This window comes from Lepisma saccharinum, chromosome 27 (assembly GCF_977018435.1).
Source record: "Lepisma saccharinum chromosome 27, izLepSacc3.1, whole genome shotgun sequence".
Lineage (NCBI taxonomy): Eukaryota > Metazoa > Arthropoda > Insecta > Zygentoma > Lepismatidae > Lepisma > Lepisma saccharinum.
The window spans coordinates 36,596,691-36,613,943 of record NC_139255.1 but is presented as its reverse complement, the minus strand read 5'-3'; the positions used below and the strand labels follow the sequence as shown (position 1 = coordinate 36,613,943).

Genomic DNA, 17,253 nt, shown 5'->3' with positions numbered 1-17,253 from the left:
TATTTCCATTTATGCATTGTGGTGGAATTTGAAGCAAGCCGTATTTAGAGGTAGTAACATTTTTTCAAAGTCACCCTTCTCAATTTTTAAATGCAAATCCCCCTTTTTCCCTCTTTTATAGCCTTTTGGAATCCTGATTAAAATTTACGAAATTTGTCTCGTTCCCAAGACATTTAATTTCCCACATTCGCGATTCTAAACACCCACACGCACTACTGTCTCAAACAAGAATGACATTGACAACTGAAAAGGAAGGTTGAGAATATTTTCATTGACTTGAAACTTGTTGCATAGTTGTAGAATTTGGCAAAATCTGCAAACACCTCTTCTATATATCACATCACCCCCTTCCCATTTTTTAAAAAAAAATGAGTTGAATTCAATATGGCGGATGTCCGCTTGGAACACACCAATGAGGTTCCCCCACGCGTGTGCGTGGGTGTGTGTGTGTGCGCGTGCACACACAGATAGGTAGGTAGAGGGGGACTTGCAGGGAGGCCCAAGATTTGTAGATCCGGCACTGAACATGGGTTTCTATGAAACACTTAAAATGTATTGACTAATCATTAACAAAGAATTCTTTAAAAAAAAATCACAATAATGAGAGAGCAAATAATACATAATTATATTTGGTCTAGGAATTAATTCATGCGGTTGTTACGCACACATTGAAGCTGTAGTTCAAACACAAAATACATAAATACCTTTAAAAAAATATTGTCCATCGCGAGCCACCACTTTCACCCATCTGTCAGGCAAGTTACGGATTCCGTGGCGAAAGAAGTCCTCATCCTTTGAAGTGATCCAGTCAGAGACCCATTTTTCGATATCTTCTGAAGAAGTGAACCGCTGTCTAATCAAATCGTTATTCATGCAATCGAACAAGTAGTAGTCCGAAGGAGCAACGTCTGGTGAATACGGCGGGTGGGTAAAACTTCCCATCCGACATTTTCTAAATAGGTTTTGACCGGTTTTGCGACATGTGGGCGAGCGTTATCATGTTGAAAAATAAGTTTATCATGTCTGTTCTCCCATTCTGGTCGTTTCCTGGCCAGAGCTTGCTTCAAACGCATTAATTGTCATCGATAATGTTTTCCATTAATAGTTTCACCCGGTTGCAGCAGCTCATAGTACACCACACCTTTCATATCCCACCATATGCACAGCATAACCTTTGCACAGTGAATATCTCGTTTCGGTTGTGATGGACCTGGTTCACCTGGCTTCACCCAGGCCTTTTTTTGTTTCAGGTTCTCGTAACGGATCCACTTCTCATCGCCAGCAACAATGCGATGCAAAAACCCCTTTCTTTTCTGTCTTTGAAGCAGCTATTTGCTAATGGTTTTTCGTCTTTCAACGTCTCTGTCTTTTAATTCATGTGGAACCCAATGTGACATCTTTTGAATCATTCCCTTGGCTTTGAGGCGTTTGGAAACTGTTGTTTGATCAACGCCTAATGCTTCTGCAAGTTCTTCCTGCGTTTGACACGAATCCTGATCGAGCAATGCTCTCAATTCTTCGTCTTCAAATTTTTTTGGCTGTCCAGGTCGCTCTTTGTCTTCCAGGCCGAAATCACCACTTCTAAACCGTGCAAACCACTTCTGACACGTTCGGTCAGCTAGCACATGGTCACCATACACTTCCACCAAAATACGATGACTTTCGGTAGCACTTTTCTGCATGTTAAAGTAATGAAGCAGAACACCCTGCAAAAACACTTTATCTGGCACGAACTGCGGCATGTTCAGTTGACTACAAAATGCTGTTGTTGACGCATCAATCAACTGCCCTATACTATGAACGATGCGCGCTGACAGGAGTTTTCAACGCATGTGGGAACTGTGGGACGATACGCTCGCTACGCCATCTCTTGTCCAGGCGCACGAATTAATTCCTAGACCAAATAGTACAATTTACTAACACATTGCTCCAGATAAAAAAAATCCTCAAAAAAATGCAACAAGAAAGTGGTAAATATCAATACCCACTTATTGTAACAGATTCCTACATGAAAACCACTTATTGTTGCTGATTTCTGCATGATAAAAGTTCCAAACATGACCCCTTTTCCTAGACTATTTAATATACTATTTCTACTGTAACTATTGGTAATACTCAGTATATTAAACTGAAGTATAGTTTGTCGACAACACATTTAACATTTCTTGATTGACCCTTTTGTTTGTTCATTTGTTCAAAACCCCACTTTTACTGCATTACTATGAAAATGTTGATTTTTTCCAGACTTTTACATGACTTTTCCAAAGTAAATACTTGACATTTCCAGGATTTCCAGACTGATAGACAGAGTTCACTCTTTTTTGATTTCCTTATTATCTTTAACCTACTCTTCTTTTCAATAAAATGTGGCTAATATCAGAGAACATCTTTAACATGTATTTAATTTCGTTATTTAATTTCATTTTTCTAAACCACTATGTTATCAGGGATGGTGAGAGTGGATGATCAACTGGTGAAAAAGTACACGATAAAAACTACTCCAAATCTAGAACATTGGTTTTACTAGGAATAGAGAAAAGACTTTGTATATCTGTACTACATAGGCAGTCATAATTTAGATGTGCAAAGATCTATAAAACACTGTAAATATTGGAGATTTTTCTTCTTTTTTCCACTTTGATTCTAATCTCCACTCTTCTTAATTGTTATCAAATCACGTAGCAATGAAAATGGAAATATGTATATCTTGGGATCTTTCACTTAAAAGTCAGACGGGAGTTTCTGAACGTACATGAAATTCCAACAGTCACTCTTGCAATCTGAATATGTTGGGAGTTTCACAAATTGCAGAATATTTTATTAATTATGCACTGAAAAAAATATGTTTATTTGTATTCTGCATATTTTACTTTGCTTTTCTGCTACATTTGCCTCATCATGACTGAGAATAAGTGATGATTAGATGAAAATGATGAAGGAACACTCAAGAACACCCATAATCAGCCAGGGGCTTGAATCTGGGGACTTCAATGGTGACTTCGAAGATTGACAAATTAAGATGTTCGGCCATCAAGCCAGTCAGAATGATGTGGTAAAAGTGGAGCTTGAGATTAAGTGCCAACTGGTTTAACATTATGATTGTCTTGCAAGTGAATATAAAGGAATCTTTTGACAAAAAATTGATTGAGAGCGAGCAAGCATGTGCATGTTGTGACAATGGTTATTTAGTTGTGATATTAGTTTGTGAGCATTATAACAGTAGCATATTCTCCATGTTATCACGTTTAACGCCAGTTAACAAACTTTCTTTTTCATATATTTCTATGCATGTGGCTTTAATACATGGGTAATTGTTCATTTATATTAGCTTCTAAATCCAAATTTAAGTAAATTATTTAAAGGACTTAAATACTGGTTTATGAATGCCACTGATTGTTCTCCATCAAACCATTCAGACCACTGGGTTTCCTCCCCGATTGTATGTGGGAAGGCGAGGGAGCCGAAGAGAAAGTTGGCGACTGGCTATTTAAAAACATGCACCCTACATGCTCAGTTCCAATGCTGCCAACAATGTTGGCAGAAGAACACTGCTTGTTCCTTCCTACTTTCTGTGCCACACTTCACATAGGCAGTGTTGCTACATGCAGGGAAATTTTCCTTGGTGAAGGGGAATCCAGGTTCAATTTTAGGTAAAAAGAGAAATTTTATGAAAAATGGAAAACTTGTAGTTCTGGACTTTTGTTTTTGTTTTACTGCATGCCTGCATTGATGTTCTATTTTGATTATATCTAATTAATCTAGAAGGGCTGTATAATAAATACACAATTTATCAGTGGCACATTCTGAAAATTTTACCTGGTTTATCAAAAAATAACCACCAAACGTGCAACAAAAACAAAAACAGAAGCCTGTCAACTTCAAATTTTCCAGAAATTTCTATGTATATGAAAAAAGTTGGTTTACTGCTGGTAACTGCAGATAGCATGGGAGAATAAGCCACTGCAATAAATAAAAATTTTGATAAACCAGGTCAAATTTTCAGAATACGCCACTCTATTACAAAGGAGGATTTGGATTGTTCTCTTAACTTCACAGTAGCCACTGCATGCTTGGATTCATGTTGAAGGATGAGACAATATTTTTTGGCAATTGAAAATTATCCAAATGCTCTTTTATCCTGCATTTTTGTTCTCCTTCTAAATTTATATCCGTATTCTGTTTCTTCAACATAATCACAAGGATGAGGATGAATCATGATTTGATTAAACTGATGAAGGGGTACTCACAAAAGGAAAACCAATCACCAGAACAGGACTTGAATCCAGAACCTTTGATGGTGAGAATGTGAGTAGACCAATGCACTTGACCACTGAGGTGGAAATTCTTGTATGCTATGGCTATGTTGTCATATGAATACATAGTAACACACGAAACATGAATTTCTCGGTATTCTTAATCATGTAGTCCCCAATCTACATTACTCAGTGTTTAGTAAACTTGTGCAATGGAAATACCTCCCCAGTTCAACATAGCATACCTCTGAAATCGAAATCAAGTGAAGAAAGTGAGGAGAATGGCATAAACCAAAGGGAAATTGAGGAAGAAACACATTCTTCCATGGTATAAGTACAATCTGAAAACAGTGATTGTGCTATAATCAGTTACGACACCGAAGATAGCAGTGAAAAGTGTAGTGAAAAAGTGAATGCTCCAAATGTACGGTCATCTCAACAGAAGAAATGTACACCCAGTAAACTGAAAAACGATTTTTTATGGTAAGTGATAAGCATACTTATGATAACCAAATCCCCAATAAAAACAGCCTGCGAAACCAAGAAGGAACGATTACAGTTCTCCATAACAATGTACAGAGTATTTCCAACAAAATTGACCAACTGGAAATAATGCTGAGTGCACACCAGATATATTCGTAGTTACTGAACATGGTCTCAGGTCTGAAAATTATAAATTATGCACAATTACAGGTTACAATCTACATGCAGTTTACCACAGGTCAATTCAAAAAAATGGTGGCACTGCGATCTTCATAAAAAATAGTGTACAAAATATCAAAAAAGTGTTAAACCTTGACAAATACTGTATGGAAAATATACTAGAAGTTAGTGGTGTAGAGCTTAATATAGGATTAGATACATTTAAGATTATAGCAGTATACAGATCACCAAACAGTGACATAAATCTCTTTGTAAATGCTTTGGACAACATGTTAAACCATCTGAAAAAAAACATAAACTATTAATAGTTGGAGATATAAACATAGATCTTCTAAAACAAGACACAAACTGTGCTCAATACTTGGATACCTTGAAGTCAAACAACCTAACTCAAATAATTCAAGACAACTCGAATAACAGAAAGTACAGAAACCCTGATTGACCATGTAATAACAAACATACAATCAAATCACATTAAAGCTGAAGTCCTACATACGCTTATCTCTGACCACACGTCTCAAAAAATTACAATACAAGGGAAAAGGTTAGAATACGCAAAAAGTTACACAATAGAATGTAGGGATACATGTGAGCAAAATATAGATTATCTTAAATACCTCTTACATCAGGAAATTTGGATAGACCTTTACCAAATAACTGACACGGATGATATCTGGGAATTGCTAATATAATAAGCCACTTAACATATTATTTAAATGTAGCTTGTCCCAAAACAACAAAAAGAATATACCCTAATAAGAAGAAAGTGCTACTAACAGAAGAAATTATACTTTTGAAAAGTAATATGAAAATAGAATATGAAAAATTTAGAATTACAAATGACACTAAGCACCAGGAAAAGTTCAAAAATGTAAAAAAAACTATTCAAGAAAGCCATAAAGAAACAAAAATAAAATATTTTCAGTAAACAAATAAAAAAGTCTGTTAATAAACAAAAAGCCATTTGGAAAATAGTAAACAATCACCGTGTATCAAACACAAACAATGATAAGGCAAACATAAAAGTCATCAAGGATGACACTAAAGTAATTGACCCCAATATCATATGTAACTTATTCAACGAATATTTTATAAACTTAACCAACACAAACAGAGAGAATGAAAATAATGACAATACACTAGAGATCCCAATCGAGAAATATTGGCCAAACAGTATATACATCCCAGAAGTAAGTGCTAATGAGCTAAAAAAAAGTCATACAAGGTTTAAAAAACAAAAATCACAGGGACCTGATGAATGGTCAGCTGAACTTATTAAATCCTGCTCAGAATCTATTTTAGAACTCCTGCTGTATGCAGTCAACAATTCAATAAAAGTTGGTACATTCCCCAAAGTTCTAAAACACAGCACAGTGATACCCATATTCAAAAAAGGAGCTGCAACAGACATTGAGAACTACAGACCTATCTCCCTAACATCTGCTTTTTCAAAGATACTGGGAAAAAAATTATCAAATTATATTATCAAGTTTTGTAACAAATATAGCATAATAAACAGAAACCAGCATGGATTCCAGAAAGGGAAATCAATAAACACAGCTCTAGCACAGTTAATCGATTATGTAACCGAAACATTAGAGAAACACGAAGCTGCAAACACTATATATCTAGATCTTTCCAAGGCATTCGATAGGGTAAGACATGACCTGCTTATGGTCAAACTAAGCAATATAGGAATAAGAGGGATAGCTTATGAACTTATACAATCTTATCTACGGGACAGAATGCAAATTACTCAAATAAGCTACAACATGCATGGTATAGTCACTAACTTTAAATCACAAAGTACGAAAGTGTTAATGGGGATACCCCAAGGATCAATCCTGAGGCCCCTGCTCTTTATTTTGTACATAAACAATGTACCAGAATACCCAAACAAAAAAATTGTCACCTATGCAGATGACACAACTGTTCTTGCCAGAGGTATCGACCCTAGGAAGCTTGAAATAAACACTTTTATCACCATAAACCAACTGGCACAATACTTAACTTCGCATGGATTAATAATAAACAACAATAAAACAAAATTTATGATATTCAATACAATCCGAAACATGGATTTTGAGTCACAAACACTATGCATAGACAATGTGCCCATAGAAACTGTATCTTCAGTAAAGTTTTTGGGAATAACACTAGATCAAAAATTAACGTGGGAAGAACAAATTAACAACATCTGCAGTAAACTATCATCTAATCTATACCTGCTAAAACAAATGGCTGAATATAATTTAACAGAAATTAACGAATGCATATATTATAGAATTATTTACCCCTATGTTGAATATGGCATAATAGCTTGGGGTGGATCATTTTATAATAATACTCTCAGAATACTGAGACTTCAAAAGAGAGCACTTAGAATAATGTACAAACTAGGCCGTAGGGAATCTTGCAAAGAGTTATTCAGGGAGAAACAAATAATGACAATATACTCCCTATACATCTATAAGGCTATAACGTTTGTTCTAAATACTGGAAGCATGACTAAAAATAACCAATTACACAACCACAATACAAGGGGGAAAGATAATTATTACCAGAACCAACACAGACTCAATATCTCAAAACAATCACCAATGAATGCCGGAAAAATATTCTGCAACCAGCTACCTCATGACATAAAACTGATATCTCCAAAAGATAAACAAATACAAACAATAAAAAAATATTTGACAGATAGAGCTCTCTACAGTATCAGAGAATTCATGGAACAAGACAATACAAGGCCAATGTACTAAAAAATATGTATTTTAATTGTATTCTTATTTCAATCATGCAACAATGATAATGTGTTTTTATTTTTATTGTAGTGTAATGAAGTGTATTTTTTAATTTTTACTTTGGTGTAGTGACGTAATGTACTACACAATGTTTCTTCTATTTTGTTATGATGTACTTAAGTAATTATTATTTCATTATGTATCTTGACGTTTTCCATGCCCTTTTAATCAAGGGTCAACGGAAGAAAAATAGAATTCAAATTCAAATCATATTTTACATACTTTTCAATATATCCTCTGCCAATAGGGTTGATCTCATCTTTAGCATTTCAGTTTCATATGTAAAATCTTCCTCCTGCAAAAAGATTCAACAAAAGCAAGTTTCATGATAATTTCTAACAAATAAGTCAAAGCATGGATTAAATAATTACATAAATCCTTAGAATACATTTGTTTTCTCTGTATTCACAATAATTCAAGTAGGACAAGTAGTCCTAAAATGATTAAACTCTAACTATTATGGTGGGGTTATTACAGACTTCAGATTATAAGATTCTAATTTTTTTAAGGGCAGGGGGCAGTAGTTGAATTAAGCTTCACATAAGATTTTTTTTAAAAAAATAAAACTCTTTAATTTTTCACTTAATGTGGAACCTTGATTATATGTTCCCCCCCAAAATCCTGTGGCTGAGGACTAATATTTTTCTAAAACATGTCTCCCCCTCCCTCATCCAATCAGTCAAGTTACTTAAAACACGTAATTGTTATACATGTTTAAAAATTGTTGTGGTTAATTATAACCCCACATTCACACAGGCATTACATGCTAAATAAGCATTAACTAAATTAAAGATGGACAGATTTATCAGTACTCTATCAGTACTGATCAATATAGGTATATAGGGAGGAGCTAACAGTAAAATTGGACCATTTTACCGACACGATATTTCTATAAATAACCTTTGCCTGAGTGTGTAATGCAGCCATCTTGTTATTGCTTTCATTTATATGTCATTATAATTAGGGCTGAGCCAATACTGACCAATGCCAGTAATGTCACCAACAACTGTAATAAATAAAAGTTGTTCAAAATATAGATTAATATTAATGTGTAAGTACTCCACTCTAATTACGTGCAGGGTGGTCATTTGGAATGGGGCTCGGTGCAACCTGTGATGGATTGTGTGTTTCTCTGAGGTTGGGTTTGCATTATCTGTGGAAGTTTTGATGGATTGTGTGTTGCTGAGTGTTGGGTTTTCCATTCTCATTATTGGTTTGATTCTGGTATCTAATTTTTTATGGAAATGGATCAAAACTTTATAATCACCCTGTAATGTCATATTTTCTAATCAATGATGATGCATAGTGCTTACTGTCACCTACAATTGACTGCCAAATCGAAAGACAGGCAGAAGGAAAAAAAGAGGAGGACTTTTATTCTGTTATTCATCGAACGATGCTGGAGTTCCCCACCCCCTTTTCTGGATATATATTCTCGTATCGCATTTAGTGTGTGCAAGAAGGCTTCTTTCTTTCATTTACATAGAGAGTTACATAATATGTTCCCTTTTACAAGAAGTTCCAAAATAGCTACGTATTTTAATTCGATTGTTCTTTCTGTTGATGCTTTTTCTATTAAAAAAATGTTTAAAAGTTACAAAAAGCTCTCTTACATATCTATGTACATGGTCTACAATAATTTGCGATGTGAAAAGTAAATAATAATTGACAAAATTGGTTTCTTTAATATGTATACATGCTGTTGTGCGTTTTTGAGTTTATAAATTTGATACAAATTTAAAATTGAACAACTTATGTCCTTAAAATTAAGTTCAATATGTTCAAATAAAAGAAATATCTAGCAGAATTCTTGAAATTGCTTGGATAGTCGATTATTATTTCATTCATACTGCATATTTAGTTACATATCCTTTTGATAATACATATTTGGTACATATTTTATCAATTATTCTTACATATTGTTGATATTACAAGGGTTGTTCAGGGTTGACCAAGACTTTCGTGCGTAAAATATTAATGAATCAATGTAACGCTGCATTACTTCGGCAGGACAGATCATGAAGAAGGAAAAGAGAAGAAGGAAGAAGAATGAAGGAAAAAGAGCGTGAGATAAAGAGTCCAACCACATTCCAGATGAAAGAAAATGATTAGCCTTTCAGGTGAAAGTACAGTTGACAAGGGAAAGTCACCTGCTAGAATTTACCAGAACAACTTTCTAATAGTCTGGAGGGGAGTAATTTTGTGTATATATGGTCGTCCTGTTTTGTACCTTGTTACATTTGTACTTGGTGCAGACTCTGAAGAGCACCTTGCTAGAAGGTTGGAACGTGACATATAGTTTATGTTTTTAATAAAATAAATTTCTCCCTTGGCCAGTATATTGTCAGATTGTAGAAGAATATCAATAATCATGTATAGTCCTATATTTTCATAAGAAATTCGGTAACAACTCTGAAGCTGAAAACTTATGGTTTAATGTGAAAAACTGAAATGATATTTTCAAAATATCAAAATTACAAAATACTAATCCCCTGTATGTTTTAAGAGCAAGTAGTGTGTGCTTTCATCGGATATGTAGAAAAAGTGAGCATAATTATTGCATCTCTCACAGCCATGATTTTCCTGTAAACAAAGTCCAGCAAATTTTGATTTGGGCATAGATGTTAATAGTGGTGTTTAACTTATGCCTTAAATCCATTCTCAGAAGGTATACACATCCACTTTCCTAAGCCGTCTCAAATGGGGAAATTTTTTTTTTTAAAAAATAATTAATTTCTCAGGTGCGCTTGCTGCCATATTGTACATATCAATGTGAATGAAAATGTGATATGCTGCATTCTTTGATATACACATCACAAATTCAAGTGAGTTTCTAGTTCCGAAGAATCAGTCATCCCTGATTGCACTTCATAAAAAGACCTCTAATGCAGTGCATATTGGTGTATCAGTATATTTGTAAAATTGTAATTTTTTTCTTCATAATCTTGCGTAGTAGTAGTTGTGCGTTTGTGTTTTTTCTTGTGTAGTGGTCGTTATGTGTTTGTGTGTCTTGTGCAGTAGTTGTGCTGTGTAGTTTGTTTGGGTTTGTCTTGTGTAGTAGTTGTGGTGTCTACTGTGTTTGTTTGCCTTGTGTAGTAGTTGTGGTGTGCTTGTATGTGGGTTTGTCTTGTGTAGTAGTTGTGCTGTATAGTGTGATTGGGATTGTCTTGTGTAGTAGTTATGCTGCCTAATGTGTTTCTGCTTGTCTTGTGTAGTATCGGTGGTGTGTATGTATGTGTCTTGTGTTGTACTTGTGCTGTCTAGTATGTTTGTGTAGTAGTTGTGCTGTCTAGTATGTTTCTTTTGTCTTGCATAGTAGTTGTGCTGTCTAATTTGTTTGTGTTTGTATTGTGTAGTAGTTGTGGTGTGTAGTTTGTTTGTGTTTATATTGTGTAGTAGCTGTGATGTGTTTGTGTTTATATTGTGTTATAGTTGTGATGTGTTTGTGTGTGTCTTGTGTAGTAGTTGTGCTGTCTAATGTGTTTGTGTTCGTCTTGTGTAGTAATTGTGCTGTCTAATGTGTTTATGTTTGTCTTGTGTAGTAGTTCCTCCATTGGGGGTTAGGCGTAGAGCTGACAACTCTGCACTGTAAAAAGACATGTCAAGAAACAGCAATATAAGGCCATGGATGTTCCCAAGGTAAAATATTCCGGAGGTAAAATAGTCCCCCGTTTGGATCTCCGGGTGGGAGGTCCCTGGACTAAGGATAAGATCTACATTAGGAACAAGGATATTAAATTAGGCACCTGGAATGTTCTGAGCCTTTACCGGCCTGGGGCATTTCAGTGTACAGTTAATGAGATATTTAAGTATAAATTAGATGTAGTAGCTGTCCAGGAAGTTAGGTGGCCAGGAGAAGGGAATTGTAAAACTAAAAATTATACTTTTTTCTATGGTAGTACTGAAAATCATAATTTTGGAACAGGCTTTTTCATAAATAATAGAATTATCTCGGCTCTTAAAACAGTAGAATTTATTAATGATAGGATATCATATGCAGTTTTACAGGGTAGGTGGTGTAAAATTATTTTAATAAACATACATGCACCAACGGAAGATAAAGATGATAATACTAAAGATGATTTTTATACAGAGTTAGAACAGGTCTTTGATAAATTTTCTCAGTATGATATGAAAATTCTGTTAGGTGACTGTAATGCACAGATTGGCAAAGAAGAGACATTTAAACCCACGATTGGTAAATAAAGTCTTCATGAATTAAGTAATGATAATGGTATAAGATTGATTACTTTTGCAACCACAAAAAATTTAATTGTGAAAAGTACCACATTTAAACATAAAGATATCCATAAACATACCTGGTCTTCTCCAGATGGTAAAACTCATAATCAGATAGATCATATTCTCATTGATAAGAGAAGGCATACTAGTATAATTGACGTTCGTACACATAGAGGTGCTGACTGTGCCAGTGACCATTATTTAGTAATTGCTAAATTCAGAGAAAGACTCTCAGTGATAAATCATAAGCAACAAAATCTAAAAGTTATAAAATTTGATACAGGAAAGTTTACTGATGAAAGAATTAAGAAAGATTACCAAATTAAACTGTCAAATAGATTTGATGTTTTGCAGGATTTAAATGATGATGAAAATATAAATGAAACAGACGTAAATAAGAATTGGGAGCACATACGTAATGCAATAGAATCAGCAGCTAAAGAAAGTATAGGATACCATAAACCGAGAAAAAGTAAGCCATGGTTTGACAATGAATGTCATAATGTAATAGAAATAAGAAATCAGGCTAGACTTAGGTGGTTAAATAACTCTGATGATACAAATCTAAACAATTATAATAGAATAAAGCGAGACGTTAACCGCACGTTTAGAAGTAAAAAAAAGAGATTACTTGAAAAGCAAAATTAACGAAATTGAAACAAACAGCAAAAATAAAAATATCAGAGATTTATATAGAGGTGTAAATGAGTTTAGAAAGGGGTGGCAACTGTTGAGTTTCGGGTTCTTTCAGTTCTTCGATTATCCAAGAAATGGAGTTAAGAATAAGACGTAATTTGTAACACAAGCAAAAGCGTATAATTCAGGAACACAGCAACAGAACTAGTACAATAACTTACATAATGGTATAAATGATAGAAGTCTCGTCACGAAGAACGGCTATGATTTAGAGACATACATGAGAGAAGCAATGCACAGACTAAAGACGAACAACATATATTAATCAGGTCTGGCGTTCAAGTTCAATCGGCATACGACACTCTGCCCCCCCCCCCCTTTGGTTGAAGAGACTCCCGTTTCATGGAGTTTGCCCATAGCGGTCAGGCAGTCGTCTTGGTCTCTGTGATCTCCTAACCAGTTGATTGTTGCAGATCGCATTTGGAGGTTCCACTGGATCTTCAGTAGCAGGTACTGGGAGATAGTCCTCCTCTCTAACAAGCATTGGGTTGTTTCCGCACGGTCGACTTTGATTTCGGATGAAGGTGTCTTTTCTAACCTTGTCGGGATACCTCTTAAGCTTCGTGAGATGAACAACAATCATGTCATTATCCACAATCACCTTCGCCATCTTCCGGCCCATCAATTTAACAATTTCGCCGATTTTGTACTTGGACCCATGGCTGAATTGTTTCATGTGACGTTCCACAAGTACCTTTTCCCCCGGCACGAACGGAACGGGACCAATAGGTTGATTCTTGGAACTATTTGACGTGTCAAAAGCGGAAGTGTCTGTTCTTGGCCGAAACTTAAGCAAACGTTCTGCTGGACTATACCCGTGCACTGGAGTATTCCTTAATCTGCCTAAAAGCTCAAGAACGAACTTGTCCATCTCTCTCAACGTGATGCATGAACGATTTGAAAAGTTCTTTTCGAGTAAGTTCTTCACCACCCCAACATTCCTTTCAGCTAGACCATTTGATTGGGGGGTGTACGGAGCTGATTGAAGAAGCTTGATATTCCTCTTTGAGCAATAAGAGTTGAACTCTGACGATGCAAATGGTTGGCCATTGTCAGTTACATAGGTTTTCGGATATCCAAAGCATGAAGAAAATTCATCTAAATGACCAATCATGGTGTCAAATTGCATATTCTTCACTCTCCATACCGATATCCAATGAGAATAAGCGTCAACTAGCAACAAGAAATTCATGTCTGAGAAATGGAAGAAATCAAGATGAACACGCTCAAAAGGCTGCGATGCAATAGGCCATGTTTCGAATGCGGTACCCGGTACTTTGGGCCTGTTATTGTATCGCAAACATGTGTCACACAAAGACGTAACCCTCTCAATATCTTCGTTCATCGTGTTCCAGAAGAATGATGAACGAGCTATTTCCTTCATTTTGCATGTTCCCTGGTGGAATTTGTGCAACAGAGATAGGACACTTTGGATACAAGATTCAGGTACGACCAGTCTTTCGCCCACGAAAATACATCCCTTCTGTATGTGGACATCATATCGTCTGTCGAATATTTTTCTGAGAGGATGACCTTTTGTTCTCCCGATGAATTGTGGCCATCTCCCTTGCACATATTCGAAGACCTTAGAAAGCTCAGGATCACGTTGTAATTCCAGCGAAATGTGCGTCAACACTGAAGATTCAATAAGATTAAGGACAACCGGCTCAGCTGTCAACTGACATGCGAAATCATCATAATAATCACGAACTGGATCGTCTGGAACACAAATTCTAGACAGTGCATCAGCCAACTCAACATGTGATGTGTAAACAGTTTTGAAGTCATATTCTTCCAATACTAACTTCCATCTGTTGATTCTGCTGATGGCTAAAGCAGGCAGGTTACTTCTAGGATCCAGCAGGTGAGATAAAGGTTTCGAGTCGGTGAACGCAACAAAATGTCGTCCAATGAGATACTTGTGAAAGTATTTGACTCCACGGACTAATGCAAGAGATTCTCTTTCCAATTGAGTGTAGTTCCTTTCCGCAGCGGATAAAGTACCGGCCATACACATGATAGGCTTTAGGACTCCGTTTATCTTGTGCATTATGGCTGCTCCCATAGCGGTAGGAGATGCATCCAACATGAGGTATAAGTCTTTGTTAGTATCATATACAGTGCGTACTAAGTCCTTAGACAGCAGATTCTTGACATCCTGTAATTCCTTCTGATGAACATCTGTCCATGACCAGCGTACCCCATTCTTCAACAGATCATATAAATTGGCACCACAGTCAGCTAGGTTTGGCAAGTACGAAGCGTAATACGTGACCATACTGAGAAATGACTTCAATTCGCCAACATTAGTGGGCGGCTTACATTGAATTATTTTATCAATGTTTTCTTTCAGAGGACGAATTCCCTCCTGTGAAAGAGAATGTCCCAGATACTTCACATTTTGTACAAAGAACACAGACTTTTGTTCATTTATCCGGATGCCATAATCGGAGAAAAGATTTAGCACCTTTCGTGCTTTATCATAGCACTCCTCAAGAGTAATTCCTCCTACTAAAATGTCGTCTTGGAAAATGGAAACCTTGTCTACACCCATCAATATCTGCTCCATCGTGGCTTGGAAAATGGCACTGGCAGAGTTTACTCCAAAGGGAAGCTTCAACTGTCTGAATAACCCGAATTCCGTGTTGAAGACAAGGACCTTCTGAGCCTGTAGAGATAGACGTAACTGAAGGTAAGCCCTTCGAAGGTCAAATGAAACGAACCAACTACAACCAACCATCTTGTTGAAGAGGTCCTCTATTTTAGGTAACGGATGTCCCATCTTCCTAAGTTGCGGATTTACAGTGTTCTTGTAAGACACACATAGCCTTAATTCACCGTTTTTCTTACGAACAGCAACAAGAGGAGAAGCCCACGATGATGATTTGATCGGTTCAATGACTCCGTCACTAACCAACTTCTGTAATTCATCCTTGACTGGTTCCTTAAGCGAGTACGGTACGTCGTAAAATCTCTTGAACACAGGTGTAGCATCGTCTTTCAGTGGCAAGTCTATCTCGAAGCGCTTGATCGACTTGGTCATGTCACCATCAAAAGGTATAGGAAAATCTTTCCTTAGATTCGCAACCAGTTCCTTTATTGCCGATGATTCAACAGTAGTTGCAACCATCTGAGGGACATGTGAAACAAAAATGTTTCGCCATTCAGGCATGAAATTGTCAATCCAAGATAAACCCATAATCGAACGATTCAATTTTGTCTTTACAACAATCATATCTAAGTTATGTTTCATTCCTTGAAATACAACTTCAACGTTAACTTTTCCTAAAACACCAAGATTATTACCAATTGCTGCTTTCTAGATGATAGGAAAATTGTGTATAGTGCAACCTCGCAATGAAGACTCAAATTGTCCACTGTCAATTAAAGTATAAACAGAACCTGTATCCACTAGGAATGTAATCTTAGAATTGTTGACTTGTAAGTCGATAAACAACGATCCCTGTGTATGCCAAACAGATTCACTTTCTTTAGTAACGAAAGTAGTGAAAATTTCTGGACACTGAGCGTTACGTTGGATACCAGCGGCACTGTAATCAACAAATTCGCTCTCAGATTTTTCTTCTTGAATATCTGCAAATTTGTGATCTATGGGAATGCACGGCACATTAAAATCTGAAAAATGTGATCGCTTGAAATCGCTGTGATTGTTTGGTACAATCGTAGGTTTTGAATAAGCTGGAACATTGATAGATCTTTTATTGATACGTGTGTTAAACACAATGTTTGTGCTAGAAACCAATTTGTTTTTGCTGGAATTGTTATATTCTCTCTTCTTGCAGGCTGTTAAGAAATGATTTTTCTTTTTACAATATCTGCAAGTAGCACCGAAAGCTGGGCATTTCCCGTTAGGATGAAAAGAATTACAATTATCACACGGTTTACCAGAATCATTGTTTGATTTGTTACCAATACTCCTTATATCAGTTTTACTTTGTCTGATGTTCATTCGAAGATTGCCCTTGTACCTGTTTTGGATATGCGAAGTGAATTCAGTCGGAGTTCCAGAATGTTCCACAGCATTCTTTGAGTGACTTTGGTTAACAATTCCCTCATTTAATTCTAGCTCGTTGAGATACATGGCCGTATCTATTGCCTTTTTCAAGGTCAAATCAGGATCTGATAACAGTCTATTTCTAACACGCACACTTCTCATGCCAAGAATAAATACGTCGCGACACATTGAATCAATGAGATCACCAAAATCACATTTTGAGGCTTGCTCTTTGATTTGCACAATGAAATCAGGAATGCTTTGATTATCTTTCTGTTTGATAAGAAAAAACTTATGCCTTTCAAGTACGAGATTCTTCTTGGGCTCATAATGGCGGATTAATGTTTGTTGAATTTGAGCAAGACTGAGCTCTGATATTGGTTTAGGTTGTATGAGATTGTACAAATCAGCATACGTTCTGTGTCCTATAACCGCTAATAGAATATGCTTAGCCTTATCATCGGGAATGCCTGAAGCTTTGCAGAAATGCTCGAATCTATCAAAGTATTGTTTAATACTTTCCTGCTCCCTGCAGAATTCAGAAAAATGTGACAACTTTTGCATTTTGTACAGAGATTCT

General features: G+C 36.0%; 1 protein-coding gene across 6 annotated transcripts in view; it reads right to left on the bottom strand.

Moving 5' to 3' along the window:
* The window catches only part of LOC145980126 (piezo-type mechanosensitive ion channel component-like), a 224,241-nt gene that overhangs the window by 81,936 nt on the left and 125,052 nt on the right, over nt 1-17,253 (bottom strand). For all 6 annotated transcript variants that reach the window (XR_014440830.1, XM_083113141.1, XM_083113139.1 and 3 more), the window contains exon 28: nt 7,943-8,015. Coding sequence is in view for 5 of the 6 variants with exons in the window: in XM_083113141.1 (XP_082969267.1) it covers nt 7,943-8,015 (73 nt within the window). In the remaining variant the exon portion in view is untranslated. The remainder of the gene's footprint in view (nt 1-7,942; nt 8,016-17,253) is intronic.